The sequence below is a fragment of the Pseudophryne corroboree genome, chromosome 8 (genome assembly GCF_028390025.1).
Source record: "Pseudophryne corroboree isolate aPseCor3 chromosome 8, aPseCor3.hap2, whole genome shotgun sequence".
Taxonomy (NCBI): Eukaryota; Metazoa; Chordata; class Amphibia; order Anura; family Myobatrachidae; genus Pseudophryne; species Pseudophryne corroboree.
The window spans coordinates 92,675,425-92,693,180 of NC_086451.1; the positions used below are offsets into that span (position 1 = coordinate 92,675,425).

Sequence of the window (17,756 nt, forward strand, 5' to 3'; positions counted from 1 at the left end):
TTTACCTCGGCCATTCGAACAAATGAAACAGAACTTGAGACATGGAAAGCTATGCCTTTATCATACTTGGGGAGGGCTAGCTTGATCAAGATGATATCATTCCCCCGTCTGATGTATTTCATTCAAGCCATGCCACACACACTTCTACCTAAAGACGTTCAACGTCTCAATTTTCTCTTTAGGAGATTCATCTGGCAGGGAGGGAGACCGCGTATAGCGCTAATCAAACTACAGCAGACTGTAGGGAATGGGGGAATTAACTTCCCCAATATCTTATGGTACTCCCAGGCGGCCCAACTACGTTACCTACATGACTGGATGCAAAACGATAACACATACACAAATACAGACATAGATAGAGAATTTATACAGGAGGGGGATCTCATTACATTTCTACATCTGCATGATCAGGAGGTGTCCGAGGAGTTGAGGGGAAACCCCTTACTGTGGAACGTAAAAAAACTGTGGAAGGAAATGCGACATAAACTAAATCTAAATGCCCACAAATCATTACACCTTCCGTTCGTGGTTAATCCTGACTTCCAAGAGGGTCAGGCACATTACCCGTTTACTATATGGAGGCTGGGGGGGGTGTCCAGGATCGGTGATTTAGTAGACATGCGGGGCTCGAGGCCGCTCACATTCCAGGAGGCCACTACTAAATACCCAACTCTGAGGGCCTTTCCTGTAGCCTTTCTTCTGGCTCAACACTATATTTCATCCACTATCAGATGTTTTTCACCTGGGGATTGGGATAATCCGATGGATTGAATGTTGAAACAAACCCCTAGGGTTAAGAAAGCAATCTCAAATGCGTATGGGTACTTTCGGAACGTCCTGGACTACTCGAGGGGTCCGGGAGGGGTTATGTCTTGGAGAGAAAGTCTTCCGAACGTTGAAATCACTGACCTACTGGCGGCACATGTTAAAACCTGCAAATTCTTTCCCTCTTCTAGATATAAAGAAATGTCTCTCAATATTTTGCATAGGACTTATCTATCGCCCCATAGACGACACTTGATAGGACTTGCTGACACACATACTTGTTGGAAATGTGGCACTCCTCAGGCAGATATGTTTCACTGTCTGTGGACATGTCCCTTAATCAGACAATTTTGGATTCAGATACGAAATTACTTGACGGCCAATCTGGTAAATTATTGGAGGTTGTCTCCGGAGTGGGCGCTCTTTGGTATTATACCACCGAATCAGCGCCTCTCGTTGGGCAGTAAAAAACTGTTGCTGGCAGTTAGTTTGGCGGCTAGAAAAGCCATCCTGCAGGTGTGGATAGCGAAGGATCCACCAACTCTATCATTATTTAAAGCCAAATTATTCTACCTCTTTAGGATGGAGTGGATAAGTGTCCTGCTAGAAAAAGACGCCAAGATACACAATTTCTTTGAGGTTTGGGAGAGTTATATAACGACCCTGTCAACAGCGGTTAGGAAACAGCTCCACGACTCGTCGTCCAACACAGAATGGTTTCTCACTAGAATGGCTGCGGGGGATCCGCCGATTGTACTTTAAAAGTTAATTGACGAACAGGGCACTGTGGGCGGGTTGGGGGGGAAATTGGGTACGGCACGGGTATTGCACATACGTGTATATACATGTGTGTGTATATTTGCTTTTATTTAATTTTTATTTATTTATTTATTTATTTATTCTTATTGTAATTTCCTTCTTTTATTATATTCAAAAGTACAAATATGGGTCAGCCGACTGAGTTGGATTTCAGATCAGTAGGACAGATGATCTTCAGAGGTCCTGTTTACATACCATTGTGATGCTGTTGATTGCTTATAACAGATTTATCTCTTGACTAAGGACTCAAATGTATTCTTTTTGTTCTGTTTTCTTATAATACCCTTATATCAAAGATTTAAAACATACTGAACATCTATGTATGTATAACATGTATTGCTTCAATTAAAAAAAAAAAAAAAATTATGTTAAAAAAAAAGAAATTGACTATCCAACCGTGCCGAACTAGTACATTGTATGTTAGCAACGCCTGCTGGAGAAGCATCTATTGAGACGGAGCCTTGATGAGCAAATCGTCCAAATACGGAACAATTATTACTCCTAGGGATCTGAGATGAGCTATCATCACCGACATCACCTTGGTGAATACCCGAGGCGCTGATGAACGGCCAAACGGTAGAGCCTGAAACTGGTAATGGTCTTGCAAACCGCAAGAACCTCTGATGAGGTGGCCAAATCGGAATGTGTAGGTACGCATCTTTGAGATCCAGTGCAATCATGAATTCCTGTGGCTCTAAACCTGCAATCACTGACCGCAGAGATTCCATCTTGAATCTGTAGTAAGTGACGTACTGATTGAGACCTTTTAAGTTCAACCGAACAGCTTCTCGCCACCGTAAGGTAACGCCTCTATACCTTTTTTGACCTCCGCTTGCCAAGAACGTAGCCAGAGTGCTCGTCGTGCTGTAACGAGCGATGATGAAAGGCAAGAAGTGAGCCGACAGACATCAGTAGAAGCTGTACATAGATAGTCAGCAGCTTCCCAGATTTGATCAGCAAGAAGTATAAGATGATCGTCCTGTAGAGCCGACTTGAGCTCTTTTATCCATACCATTAGCGCCTTAGTTACCCAAATACCAACCAACCCAGGTCTCAGCAGCACTCCTGCTGCTATATACATGGACTTTAGCATAGCTTCTATTTTACGGTCTGAAGGGTATTTAAGCGTAGTAGCAGTTGGTACTGGTATGGTTAATTTCTTTGTAAGCTTAGATACGGACGAATTAGTCTTTGCTGGTGCCTTACTCATTATGCAGACAGACAATACAAACTACAAACACAGACAATTTGCACGACTCAGTAAATAGCACTAAGGTTCTTGTATATATATATATATATATATATATATATCTGGCTAAGTGCAGTGCACGCCAGTAATATGAAAAACCTGATCCCAAATTCCCCTAACACCCCTGCGCCTTTAGTGAAGTAGAGATGTAGTATAGGAACTCTGGAAACAGACAGGAAAAAAACAGGAAGCATGGTTAAATATGCCAAGTTTCCAGTATAACACAAAAATGCAGATTATCTCCACTAAACTGCAAATATATATATCCTGCTACCAAGGCTTAATAGCCTACTAAAAAAAACCCTGCATCACTGTTGCTGCTAAGTGCACTTTTCTTATGTGCCTCCCCCCCCCCCCCCCCCCGTGCTCCATGTACTGTTCTCTGTACACGGAGCCGGCTTACATGCCTGAGAAGAGGCCGGGAGGCGGCTAGCAGGAGCAGGGGAGCGCACAGCATAGAGCCGTGGAGCGGCCTATGTACGCGCGGCTCCAGGAATCGGCAGGGTGTTAGAGGCGGCCGGGAGCCCGGAGAGCGCATAGCATAGAGCTGTGAAGCGGCCTATGCACGCGCGGCTCCGGGTTTCAGCGGGGCTTGTCAGTGGCGTCAGCGCTAGAAGCGGCGGCGGGCGGCTCTCCCCAATACATACCTGGACTCCCTGTAGTGAGGGCTATGACGGGGCTTCTTGTTCAAGCTCCGTCCAGCTTCCTGCAGGCAGCCTGCACGTGGTGTGAGGGAGCTCTTTTTAGAGAGGCCCTACACCCACAGCTGCTAGTAGCAGTTTCCACTATCCCGGACCCACGCCTATTGGAAGGGGGGAAGGGATGTGGAGATTGTTGAGAGAAAAAACTTAGAAAAAATCCAATGAATGTGGACAAACTCCACAAGCCTTCTAACTGTGTCGAGAACAGAAAAAACACTGAGGTACTCTGGGATATGGAGGGGAGGAGTAGTTTCAAAATTAAATTTATTCAGTGCCTTCTTCCTGTGGAAGCCGTCCATATCCCAAGAGGACTCCAGTGACCCCTAGTGGATGAAAAAGAAATTATATTAGGCGTGTTTAGTACAAAGAAAAACGACTGCTGAGACGCAGCGTCCTCTAGGGGGAACTTCAACACATCCCTTATAGCCAAAATGAGGGGTTCAATAACTTGAGCAGCCTCTCGATCACTAACGGGATCCGGGTCATCCCCATCCTCCTGTATATCATCATCTGTATCATATAGTATAGCAGGTAAACCACGCTTCTGGGGACCTGCATGAGAGAGAGGGGGCTGTGTATCTGCCCTAGCAGCTAAATCTGCAACAGCTTGTTGGAGCAGCTGAGTTTTATGCACATTAGCAGTGTGCTGGGATGACATATCTGACATCACAGTCTTAAGAGACCCTAACCAGTGGGGCTCTGGACCCTCTCCCTCAGCCCATTCACTGATTTGTGAAGATTGACTGCATTGTTCACAGGAAACAGAGTCATTAGATAAGGGACATACTGTACACTGCACAGCTTGTGTTTACCCATGTTTCACAGTAAGCACAATAACATACACACAGACCGTTATATTGCAAGCCTGCCCTACTGTGAGAGGAGACACAGAGAGAGTAGGACACCAGCACACCATGAGCTGCACAACCCCAGTGAGGCTGTCAGCTCTCTATAATACAGTAAACACTAACAATTATTGTCCTAAATAGGCTCAGGATAGTGTACACAAGCGGCTCTCCCCCTTTGTTACACCCTGTACCAGATATCCAGCGTGTCTGAGGATCAGGAAGTGCTGTGTGTGCGGTTTGCTGCTGCAGTAAGCATATGAAGGCGCCAAAACGCCTCAGGTCCCGCTCTGAGGAAGCTCCGCCCCTCCAATGGCGCCAGTTACTACATATAATACTGGCAAAAGTCTCCTTTTAAGCTTAAAACATCACACAAGTGCTAGTCAAACCCTGTTGTGCCAGTTCTACAGGGGGAGCTTAGCAGGACCCCCCTGGGAGAGTCCCGTACGCTGCGCCCACGGTCAGCAGCACTTTGAACCAGGGGACCCCCCTGGCGGGCCCCCCGGTTTGTACTCACCACCGATGTCACCTTCAGGCAGCGTTCGGAGTGTGCGGCGTGCTGCGGCTGTGACAGCTAAGGGGCAGTGCTCCGCTGTACAACAACCCCTCAGGACGGTGGTCCTGCAGCAGGGATGCGACTCTGGACCTCGTAAGGCCTTCCCCCCACTAACTACCACGGTGCAGGTATGCTGTTGCACAGACAGCATACCGAAAAAAATTAAAGATTTAAAAGAAATTGAAGAAAACTCTCTGGAGCTGCAGAGATGTGCATCCCCTCCTGAGGGCACTTTTTTCTAAACTGCCTGTGGGAGGGGGCATAGATGGGAGGAGCCAGCACACCCAGTTGAAGAAATTTATAGTGCACTGGCTTCTTTGGACCCCGTCTATACCCCATCGTAATAATTTTCCCCAATATCCCTCATGGATGCTAGAGAAACATTGTTTCCATTGAAGTACTGCCTGGCTGAGGAGTGATTGACAAGCTACAAAGCCCGCCAAGTCCGCCCCCCCCCCCCCCCCCCCCCCTTCACTGGCATCCATCTCAGCTATGTCAGTTATTACTTTATGAAACTCCACATCGGAGAAACTAACAGTGAGCTGCTTTGTGAGCCATGAGACCGCGTTTCCGCGTCTCACACAATATCTTTACCGCCCTTGTGAGTCCCTAACTGTGCGCGGTCAGCACGGCTGTGCTAGGAGACCGCGCCGCTGCTGCCACGGCCGACATAACTACAGAGCTCTGTTAGTGTAGGGCATAGGCAGGGGGTGCTGGCCGCCTTGCTGTGAGCGCTGAATTCTGGCAATGTGCAGTGATAACATGCACGGTTCTCCACGCAGCCAGCAGGTACACTCACCAGTCTGGAGACCTCAGAGGACTGCGACCATAGTGCAGACACAGTGCTTCTCAGTTAAGCGCTGTACTCTGCTAACAGCAAAGTATGATGCTGTGTTAGACCCGGACCCCATTTCTCGTTTAAGTGGCGAAGGGCTCCTGAGGTTGAGGGAGACTAAAGTACTCCCTTGCATAACAAGAAAAGAAACCAAAAATTAACGGAAAGTAAAAACTGAGCTGGAGCTCAGTCAGCTGTGACCGGTTCCCTCTGGACAAATTCAAAACTGAGGGACGATGGGGAAGGAACCTGTTTCACTTTTGGATTATTTAAAGTGCCAGCTCCCTGTAAAGCCATCATCTTCACCCCAGCATCTTGACTTTGTGCCAGTGTCCCCTAGTGGCTGACAGAAAAAAAAAAATAAGATTTTACTTACCGGTAAATCTATTTCTCGTAGTCCGTAGTGGATGCTGGGGACTCCGTAAGGACCATGGGGATAGACGGGCTCCGCAGGAGACATTGCCACTTTAAGAAAGAATTTAGGTTCTGGTGTGCAATGGCTCCTCCCTCTATGCCCCTCCTCCAGACCTCAGTTAGAGAAACTGTGCCCGGAAGAGCTGATAGTACAAGGAAAGGATTTTGGTAATCCAGGGCAAAATTCATACCAGCCACACCAATCACACCGTATAACATGTGATAACAACCAGTTAACAGTATGACAAATAACAGAGCATCAGGTCAAACCCTGATGCAGCCATAACTGAACCCTTATTGAAGCAATAACTATATACAAGTATTGCAGAAGAAGTCCGCACTTGGGACGGGCGCCCAGCATCCACTACGGACTACGAGAAATAGATTTACCGGTAAGTAAAATCTTATTTTCTCTAACGTCCTAGTGGATGCTGGGGACTCCGTAAGGACCATGGGGATTATACCAAAGCTCCCAAACGGGCGGGAGAGTGCGGATGACTCTGCAGCACCGATTGAGCAAACAAGAGGTCCTCCTCAGCCAGGGTATCAAACTTGTAGAACTTTGCAAAAGTGTTTGAACCTGACCAAGTAGCCGCTCGGCAAAGGTGTAATGCAGAGACCCCTCGGGCAGCCACCCAAGAAGAGCCCACCTTCCTAGTGGAATGGGCCTTAACTGATTTTAGCAGCGGCAATCCAGCCGCAGAATGAGCCTGCTGAATCGTGTTACAGATCCAGCGAGCAATAGTTTGCTTTGAAGCAGGAGCACCCAGCTTGTTGGATGCATACAGGATAAACAACGACTCTGTTTTCCTGACCCTGGCCGTTCTGGCTACATAAACCTTCAAAACCCTGACCACATCAAGCAACTCGGAATACTCCAAGTCACGAGTAGCCACAGGCACCACAATAGGTTGGTTCATATGAAAAGATGAAACCACTTTCGGCAGAAATTGTGGACGGGTCCGCAATTCTGCTCTATCCATACGGAAAACCAGATAGGGGCTTTTATGTGACAAAGCCGCTAATTCTGGCACACGTCTAGCCGAAGCCAAGGCTAATAACATGACCACCTTCCACGTGAGATATTTTAACTCCATCGTTCTAAGTGGTTCAAACCAGTGAGACTTTAGGAAACTTAACACCACGTTAAGATCCCAAGGTGCCACCGGGAGGCACAAAAAAAGGCTGAATACTCAGCACTCCTTTTACAAACGTCTGAACTTCTGGTAGAGAAGCCAACTCTTTTTGAAAGAAAATGTATAGGGCCAAAATATGTACCTTAATGGAGCCTAAGTTTTAGGCCCAAATTCACTCCAGTTTGTAGGAAGTGAAGGAAACGGCCCAGATGGAATTCTTCCGTACGAGCATTCCTGGCCTCAAACCAAGAAACATATTTTCGCCAGATACGGTGATAATGTTAAGATATCACGTCCGTCCTAGCCTTTATCAGCGTAGGAATGACCTCATCCCGGCCTTTTTCCGCTAGGATCCGGCGTTCAACCGCCATGCTGTCAAACGCAGCCACGGTAAGTCTTGGAACAGACATGGGCCCTGTTGCAACAGGTCCTGCCTTAGAGGAAGAGGCCACGGATTTTCTGTAAGCATTTCCTGCAGATCCGGATACCAGATCCTTCGTGGCCAATCTGGAACAATGAGGATTGTTCTCACTCCTCCTTTTTCTTATTATTCTCAACCGTTGGGTATGAGAGGAAGAGGAGGAAATACATAGACTGACTGGAACACCCACGGTGTCACTAGGGCGTCTACCGCTACTGCCTGAGGGTCTCTTGACCAGGCGCAATAACTCTGCAGCTTTTTGTTGAGGCAGGGACGCCATCCTGTCTATCTGTGGCAGTCCCCACCAAACTGCAATCTGTGCGAAGACTTCCTGATGAAGTCTCCACTCTCCAGGACGTATGTCTGGTGAGGAAGTCTGCTTCCCAGTTGTTCACTTCCGGAATGAACACTGTTGACAGTGCTCTTACATGATTCTCCGCACAGCGAAGAATTCTGGTGGCTTTTGCCATCGCCACTCTGTTCCTTGTGCCGCCTTGGCGGTTTACATGAGCTACGGCGGTGACGTTGTCTGACTGGATCAGAACCGGTTGGTCGTGAAGAAAGGTCTCCGCTTGACTTAGGGCGTTGTATATGGCCCTTAGTTTCAATATGTTGATGTGAAGACAAGTCTCTTGACTTGACCAAAGACCTTGGAAATTTCTTCCCTGTGTGACTGCTCCCCAGCCTCGGAGGCTCGCGTCCGTGGTCACCAGGATCTAGTCCTGAATGCCAAATCTGCGGCCCTCTAGAAGGTGAGCACTCTGCAGCCACCACAGGAGAGATACCCTGGCCCTGGGGGATAGGGTGATCAACTGATGAATCTGTAGATGTGACCCGGACCACTTGTCCAGTAGGTCCCATTGGAAAGTCCTCGCATGGAACCTGCTGAAGGGAATGTTTTTCCCAGGACTCGAGTGCAGTGATGCACTGACACCTGTCTTGGTTTCAATAGGTCCCTGACCAGAGTCATGAGTTCCTGGGCCTTCTCTATCTGAAAGTAAACCCATTTCTGGTCTGTATCCAGAATCATACCCAAGAAGGGCAGACGAGTTATAGGAACCAACTGTGACCTCGGGAAATTGAGAATCCAGCCGTGTTGCTGTGACACCTTCAGCGAAAGTGACACGCTGTTCAACAACTGCTCTTTTGATCTCGCCCTTATTAGGAGATCGTCCAAGTATGGGACAACTGTGACTCCTTGCTTGCGTAGGAGCAACACTTTTTCCGCCAATTATCCTGAAATTGGTAATGACAATCCTGTACCGCAATTGTCAGGTACGCCTGATGGGGTGGATAAATGGGAACATGAAGGTATGCAGCCTTTATGTTTAGATACACCATCAAATCCCCCCCTTCCAGACTGGCGATTATCGCTCTGGGCGATTCCACTTTAATTTTGAATCTTTTCCTGTATAGGTTCAGAGATTTTAAATTTTTAAAAATAGGTCTGAACGAACCGTACGGTTTCGGGACTACAGCCAAGGTTGAGTCATATCGCCTTCCTTGTTGCAGGAGGGGAACCTTGAGCACCACCTGTTGGAGATACAATGTGTGAATTGTATTTAATATTATCTCCCTTCCTGGGAGAGAAGCCGGTAGGTCCGATAAGGAAAAACCGGCGAGGAGGCACCTTTCGAATCCAGCTTGTAACCCCGAGAAACAATTTTTTATTGCCCCGGGAACCACCTGTGAGTGAACTCAGATGTGGCTGAAGAGTCGAAGACGTGCTCCCACTGGGGCGGACTCCCTTAGCGGAGCTCCAGCGTCATGCGTTGGATGTAGTAGAGGCCGGGGAGGACTTTTGTTCCTGGGAACTAGCTGTGCCCTGTACCCTTACCTCTGGTAAGAAAGGACGCTCCTCATACTTTATGGTTATTCTGCGACCAAAAGGACTGCATTTGATAATGTCGTGCTTTCTTAGGCTGTGAGGGAATATAAGGCAAAAGATCAGAATTACCAGCTATAGGTGTGGAGACCAGGTCCGAGAGCCCTTCTCCACACAATTCCTCAGCCTTGTAAGGTAAACCTTCCATATGCCTCTTTTAGTCGGCATCACCTGTCCACTGCATGTTCCACAGGACACTTCTAGCAGAAATCGACATAGCGTTGACTCTAGAACATATATATATATACACATACATACACACACAAGGGTCAATACCATGGTATCCTTATCCAGGGTTTCAATCTCCGCTGATAAGGTATCTGTCCACCCATGCCAACACAATCGCCGGTCTGAGTAGTGTACCAGTATGTGTGTAAATGGACTTCAAAGTACTTTTACTGCAAGCTATCTGCAGGATCCCTGAGGATAGCTGTTAAGTCAGCGCTACCTTCTGGGTAAACGTGACAAGGCTTTGTCCACCCTAGGGGAAGATTCCCCTCGTATCCTGGCCCTAGTAGGGAAAGGATACTCCCTGAGAATTCTTTTTGGAAAGCTGCAGCTTCTTGTCTGGAGATTCCCGCTCTTTTTCTTCATGAGAGGAGGGAAATTTACCTCAGCTTTCTTCCCCTTAAACATGTGTACCCTTGTGTCAGGGACAGATGAGTCATCAGTGATATGCAAAACAACTTTTATTACAATAATCATATATTGAATACTTTTCTGTCAGTTTTGGCTGTAACTTTGCATTATCGTAGTCGACACTGGAGTCAGACCCCGTGTCGATATCAGTGTCTATTATTTTGGATAGTGAGCATTGTGAGACTCTGAAGGTCTCCGCGACATAGGGACAGACCTGTGTAGATTCACTGTCTGTTCTCTAATCTTTTGTGCAATAAATTTACCTCAGCACTTAATTTCACATATCCAATCAGGTGTCGGCGTTGTCGACGGAGACACCACTCACACACACATTTGCTCCATCTCCTCCCTAGGAGAGCCTTTTACCTCAGACATGTCGACACACACGTACCGACACACCACATACTCAGGGAATGCTCATCTGAAGATAATTCCCCCTCAAGGCCCTTTGGAGAGACAGAGAGAGAGAGTGTGCCAGCACACACCCTAGCGCTATATGACCCAGGAAAAACACAGCAATTTAATGTTTACCCAGTAGCGCTGTTATTAACTGCGCCGAATTATGTGCCCCCCCTCTTCTTTAAAACCCTCTCTTCTACCGTGGTATAAGCAGGGGAGAGTCCGGGGAGCTTCCTCTCAGCGGTGCTGTGGAGAAAAACATGGCGCTGGTGAGTGCTGAGGGAGAAGCCCCGCCCCCTCGGCGGCGGGCTTCTGTCCCACTAAAAGTGTAAAATTGGCGGGGGCTCATGCATATATACAGTGTCCAGCTGTAAATATGTTCCTTTTGCCAAATAAGAGGTTTATATTGCTGCCCAGGGCGCCCCCCCCTGCGCCCTTACAGTGACCGGAGTATGGGAGGTGTGTGGGAGCAATGGCGCACAGCTGCAGTGCTGTGCGTTACCTCAGTGAAGATCATGAAGTCTTCTGCCGCCTCTGAAGTATTCTTTACTTCTCATACTCACCCGGCTTCTATCTTCCGGCTCTGCGAGGGGGACGGCGGCGCGGCTCCAGGACGGACGGCGAGGGCGAGATCCTGCGTACCAATCCCTCTGGAGCCAATGGTGTCCAGTAGCCTAAGAAGCAGGACCTAGCTTCAGAGAGTAGGGCTGCTTCTCTCCCCTCAGTCCCACGATGCAGGGAGTCTGTTGCCAGCAGAGCTCCCTGAAAATAAAAAACCTAACAAAATACTTTCTCTCAGCAAACTCAGGAGAGCTCACTGAAAAGCACCCAGCTCGTCTGGGCACAGTACCAAACTGAGGTCTGGAGGAGGGGTATAGAGGGAGGAGCCAGTGCACACCATAACCTAAATTCTTTCTTAAAGTGCCCATGTCTCCTGCGGAGCCCGTCTATCCCCATGGCCCTTACGGAGTCCCCAGCATCCACTAGGACGTTAGAGAAAAAAAATTTATAGGACTTCATACAGAACTCTACTGTCAATACCATTACTCCTCCTCCAAGGTCATAGCACCTGCTTGTGGCACCATATTCTGGATGGTTACCACCACAATTAAGTATATGCATTTGTATAGATCATTTTCTTAATGTTAAAGTACTTACTGGGAGGTACTGTACTATTGTGCCGTTCTGCTTGCCAATGGCTAGCTGCTTCCCTTTGGGGCTCCAGCACACTGTAAGAAAGAAAGCAATATAAAATATGACTTTTATTTAACTTCATACAATAACTTACAAACTAGGTTATACAAGGACCACAGCACGACAACTCTGATTAATATGCCTGGGACCATCATTGGTATAATTTTCTATATATGGCGCCACCAAGGGCCTGTTTTGCTAAACAGGGAAAATTACAACGATACACAAACAATACAAGATGAAAAAGGTACAAACAAACAATGCCAGGGGAAAAAGAAAAGTCCAACAGTGAGAAAGGTGCCCACACACTGAGCGATTTGCAAACGATGCAGTATCATTAACGATTTTCCTTGAACTCCTGTCAAAGTCAGAAAAATATCTCTATGCACACTACCATATTTGCACCTCACACAGGTCCGTGCTGCGCATGCGTACGCTCTCCCGTACGTGCGCATACTCACAGTCGCGGGCACCCGCAGGCGCATGGTATGCGTATTTACGGTAGAGTTTATGTGGTTGTAGCGTGCGACTCAATCGTAACATATTTTCAGTAATAATGTATTTTGTAGATCATGGTCCCTTTGATAGATTCTAAAAGTTTGGTTAATATAGAATGTTCATGAACAGAGGAATCCCTCTTTGTTTGATACGAAGGGTCAGACAGGAGTAATACAGTGGTGTTTAGTATCCATCGGAAGAATATTTAATTAGAAATATTCCGGTGTTGGTTTGAAGCAGATCAATCGCTCGTGCGAATAGTTATGGACATAAGAAGTTTATGAACATTTACTTTATTTGCACTTTATTACCCATGCGGCGGGAAACCCAGTTTCCCTCCCACCTGAGCAGTTGGAAATAGTCACAGCCCACCTGTATGAATCAACCTATGACCTTTTGTTATAATGCAGAGCCGAATTCCTGTGTCCAATGAACAATGAGATTGTAGGGACCATTGAATTGTATTGTGTGTGGGGCATAAATAGCGGGCCGACCATATCCAACTTCACTCTCTCTTCAACGGTTCTCATTGCTGATAATCGGGAGCTGGATATCGAGGCGCATGCGATCGTTCCCCTTGTGCGTAAGTTCTCTCCGTAATCATATTGTCTTACTGTGAGCCATTTCTCTCTCTCCCTCTCTCCTCTTTCTCTCGTATTTTTCCTTGATTAGACTTAATTGTATTGTATTGTATTTCCCTGTGTAGTTATCTGGTTAGTTGGTTTATGTTATATTGTAGTGTATGCTTTGTACTGTGATTCTTTTTGCAAGTATAATAGTCATAATACATATAATAGGTTTCGGACCCTAAGCCCAGGTATCTGTGTATTCTTTATAGTGTTAAGTATTCCCTGAGCATCGGTGACGCTCAAGCAGCTTTGTAGTTAATCAGGTTACACAAGGTTGCACTTACACTTTGTCTCTACATTAAGGTTTGCTGTGTATTTCATTACTAAAGGTATAGATATAAAGGTTTAACGTTGTGAGCGTCTGCATCGCTGGTGATCTCCTCGTGGTCCCGAGCGCCGCTACGCTATAGCAAATCATTACGAAAGTCAACAGCCAATAGTCTGCCTGCCTGCGATCACTTGGCCGTGAGTGAACGTGACGCCTGAGCGTCTCGATCACGGCTAAGCGATCGATACGCAACTTGCGTACCCTTACGGTACTTCTTACGTAGATAGCGTACAGTGTTCTTAGACCTCATAAAGGGTTATATACACGATAAATATTCAGCTTTATCAATTGGCGGCTCGTCCTGTCCTTCACATATCTGCACTAGGTAGATCAGCAGACATTATCCCTCAGCAAAGGGCGGGAGGTTGTCTCGTAGTGCTGACGGGATAAGCGTCTGCTTCGCTTAGATAAAAGAGTGCTGAAGGAATCCGGGAACCGGAGGTAAGAACAAAACGCTAGTGTCTTTTAAAACTGTATTTTTCTGTCTTGCGTACACACGCACGCACACATATATATCTGCATTTCTTTTTCTTTTTCATTTTCGTATATCACTCTCCTGTCTGCCAGTTTTATAGTCGATAGAAGTGCTAAAAAAAGATTTGCCGTTATTTCATAGTTTAAGAGTAAAAGGTAATATAGTTAAAAGATAGACAAACACACAGTTTTGCCTGGGAGATAAGGCGAAGTCAGTGTGTTGTGTGGTAGATGACCAGGGATCATCTACATTGATAAAAAATATAAATTGTGTTACGGTGGATCTTTGCTTTGCGTACACGTGTCCCTAACAAAAGACTTGTGTACGCAATCCAAAGGCGGACGCACGCAGCGTACATTACGCAACGGAGCGTCCGGTTACGCCCACGTAGCTCAAGTCACGATAAGTTGATTTTTAACGCAACGCGATAAGTAACGCAAAGCGGTAAATAGCGCCACAGGCGATAAATAACGCAAGTCTATTTTTGGAAATCCAAAATTTAAATTAACAGATCCTGCTCCTAATTGGTAACACAGCTGGGCTAAAGAAAAATTTCTGCGCAGAAATAGAAATAGAAGCAAAAGTGTACATGTGATGAGTGAGTGTTTTTGTATTACATAAGTTTATATAACTTAAAGGTTGAACCACAAGAAAAGTCGAGTACTCGTGAGGTACACGCGTGTAAGTGACGTGCACGGTGGCTAGGGAGGCATCCTTGGTTAAACATAATATTTGAGCATTAGAGTATAGCGGACCAGTATAGAACAAGACCAGGAGGTCGTACAGAACAAGACCAGGAGGTCATAGTAGACCAGCAGGTCCAGGTACAGTAAACAGGGAAGTCCGCTATACAGTTCAGAGGCACAACACCAAGAGAAGGGTTGGTGCAAGACCCATATAGGCCGTACAAGCTCTGGCTGAAGGAATTCGCAGTCGTAAGTTTCGATTCCATTGGTCTTTCCGTACACAAGCTTAGTTGTTTGTGTACTGAACGACTGGACCGCACGTAATTGTGTACAGTAGTTAGTAAATCTGACCTAGTACCATTAGAGTAAAGGGGTCACAAACGCTATTTGTACATTCTGACGTGATTTGTGTAATTTTTTATTTTTCAAGAAGGGAAGTTCGCTGGTCACTCAGGAACTATCTGACAAACCTCACCTTTACTGGAAAGAGTAAGTGTTCTGCGGATAACCCTCGCATGTTCCAGTAAACAACGGTTTTTATAGGTGCCCTGGGTCGAGTGCGCCAGCACCATATCGGTGTGATCAGGTCGCATTGGTCGGCGTGGGCGAGTGAGTGGGGTACTCGGTAAACCGCCACCGTCAGCCTATTGTGAACAATCTGGTTTTCTGTAAGGGTTCGCTGAAGACCTTGATATAGAGATCAGAGGTAGAGCAAGCAACGCCTGCAGAGTTATGGGGGCCAGTTGTTCAGGTAGGGGGCGATCAACCTCGGTTCGGGTTGATTCAGTGGTCCGACCAATTGGGTCGGCCAGGTATATCATGTGTGAGAAATATGGAAGTCACACAGAGGTTTTATGTGATGAATGGGAGAGAATGACTGTACATGACGGGGAGAAATTCCCAAGAATAGGGAGCTTCAGCTCAGAGGTGTTACAAAATTTAAGGAGGAGGATATGTCTCATAAAATCAACAAAGAGACGAGTTCAGCATTATGATTATTTACAGTTGTGGCAACAGGAAGGTGAGATACAGAGAGGTTTGGCTCAGGCGGCGGGATCTGGCTCTAACAGAAAACTGATTGCCACGGCCCCGCCGCCACCATATATATCAGGAGAGAAGTTGATTACGGAGAAAGACGCACTAAGGTGTAACACAAAATCACTTAGTAACTGTGTAAATGTTAATGATAATGTTAACCCATTAACCCATGCAAGTATTAACCCGTGCAAGTTGTACCCTGTTTTGAACTTTCCTCAGGAGTGTGATCAAGAGGACGAAGCGACAACGATTTCAGCGCTCTCTCTAGCAGCCACCATAGCAGAGACCACAGTAGGCACAGCAACACCCACGAGATTAGTAAAGGCCCCTAGCGGAGGGATAGGTGAGGTCGTATCAACTGGTAAGTACGGCACCATGCATTATGCTGAAACTATTTCACCACAGCCTGTAGAATCTACACAGAATGAGGTTGTTAGAATTACTCCTGTTAGGGTAATAGCAGTTCCCAATGGGAAAACAGATGTATCAGGAGCCACTCCCATAAGGAACATTGCCATGTACAGCCCATTTTCCCGAATGGAATTAAGGACCATAGTGTCGGAATTCCCTGACCCTAGAAAAGATTTAGTTGCCAGCCAAAAATACATCACAGACTTAGGAAACACTTTAGAGCCCAATAATAAAGATTGGCAGATATTGCTAAAAGCTTGTTTACCCTCCAATGTCGACTCAGCTCAATTTTTAGCTGATTGTGGACTAGATCTGGATGTACCTCTTACAGATGTGTACAACAAAGATAACGTAAGAAGGATAAACTTACAGTTAAAGGAGCATTTCCCAGCAGTTGTTAAATGGAACAAAATATTTTCCATTAAACAAAAAGAGTCAGAAACAGCTGCAGAATATTTTCACCGGGCACTATTAGAAATGGCAAAGTACACTGGTATAGAGGACATTAGGACAAATCCAAACCATCGAGAAGTAGCAGTATCTGTACTAATGGATGGTTTGAAGGAAACATTAAAGGCTAGGGTACAGACCACGCAACCATGTTGGCGAGGTCTGTCAGTGTCCACTTTGAGAGAGGCTGCTATTGATCACGACCGAAACATCACCAGACACAGGGAGTCGCAGAGTGATAAGCTAATGTCAGTAAGTATACAGGCTCTGACCACAAAGCAGCCTGCGTATGTACCATCCAACCCTGTGGGTAAGTCAACTATGATAACATGTTATTCTTGTCAAAGACAGGGACACTATGCACGAGACTGTAGAGCGAAAAATTCGCAAAGATCATACCAACCCCCTAGACAACGACACGACACACGACATTGGGAGCAAGGTCTGCAGAAACGGAGTTATGAGCCACATACAGGGGAAACAAAAAGATATCCCCCAAACAGAGACTGGCATGCCTCTGGTAGTTCCCAACTATCTCCCTCACAAATAGTTGCTGCCAGCGGGATTCAGGGAGGTCACCATACCCACTAGGGGTGTGGCCATACCTGTAATCTGCAGCCAGTTAAGTTGATTGCCAGTCTTGGAAGTGAACCAGAGATTGCAATCAATGTAGCTGGAAAAACTTTAAACTTTCTTGTAGACACAGGGGCGGCCAAGTCAGTGATAAATTCGACAGTGGGCATGAGAACCACTGGTAGGACAATTCCAGCCATGGGAGTAACAGGAGTAGTCCAGCACTACCCTGTTAGCAAACCAGCCGAGATTACAATAGGGCCTTTGCATACCAAGCATTCCTTTTTGCTGGCTGCATCGGCACCAACCAATCTCCTGGGAAGGGATTTACTGTGTAAAATGGGGTGCGTCATTTATTGTACTCCTGAAGGTGTATTCTTGGACATACCTGAGAAACACGCTCAGGAAGTGCGAGACATGTTAGGCTCCCCATCAAAATTAATGTCACATACCATTATGACAAATAGGAATCCATCCCAAATAGAAGAGATGACATCTCAGATACCAGAGTCACTTTGGACAAAAGACGGACAAGACACTGGATTAATGGCAAACGTAGCTCCAGTAGTTGTGCAAGTAAAAGATGGTAGGATAGCTCCAAAAATCCCACAGTATCCTCTGAAGCCAGAGGTGGAGTTAGGAGTTTACCCAGTAATAGAGCGCTTGCTACAACAGGGCATTTTGGTAAGAACGTCCAGCACTGCCAATAGTCCCATCTTCCCTGTTAAGAAGAGTGGGGGGAGGGGTTACAGGCTAGTGCAGGATCTAAGGGGGATTAACAAAATAGTTGAGAGTCAGTTCCCCGTAGTG

At 46.4% G+C, this 17,756-nt stretch overlaps 1 protein-coding gene across 1 annotated transcript in view; it reads right to left on the reverse strand.

Annotated features, from left to right (window-relative positions):
* NUP214 (nucleoporin 214) overlaps positions 1–17,756 on the reverse strand; it is a 395,449-nt gene that overhangs the window by 292,017 nt on the left and 85,676 nt on the right. The window contains exon 5 of the mRNA XM_063936801.1: positions 11,823–11,893. Coding sequence (XP_063792871.1) covers positions 11,823–11,893 — 71 coding nt within the window. The remainder of the gene's footprint in view (positions 1–11,822; positions 11,894–17,756) is intronic.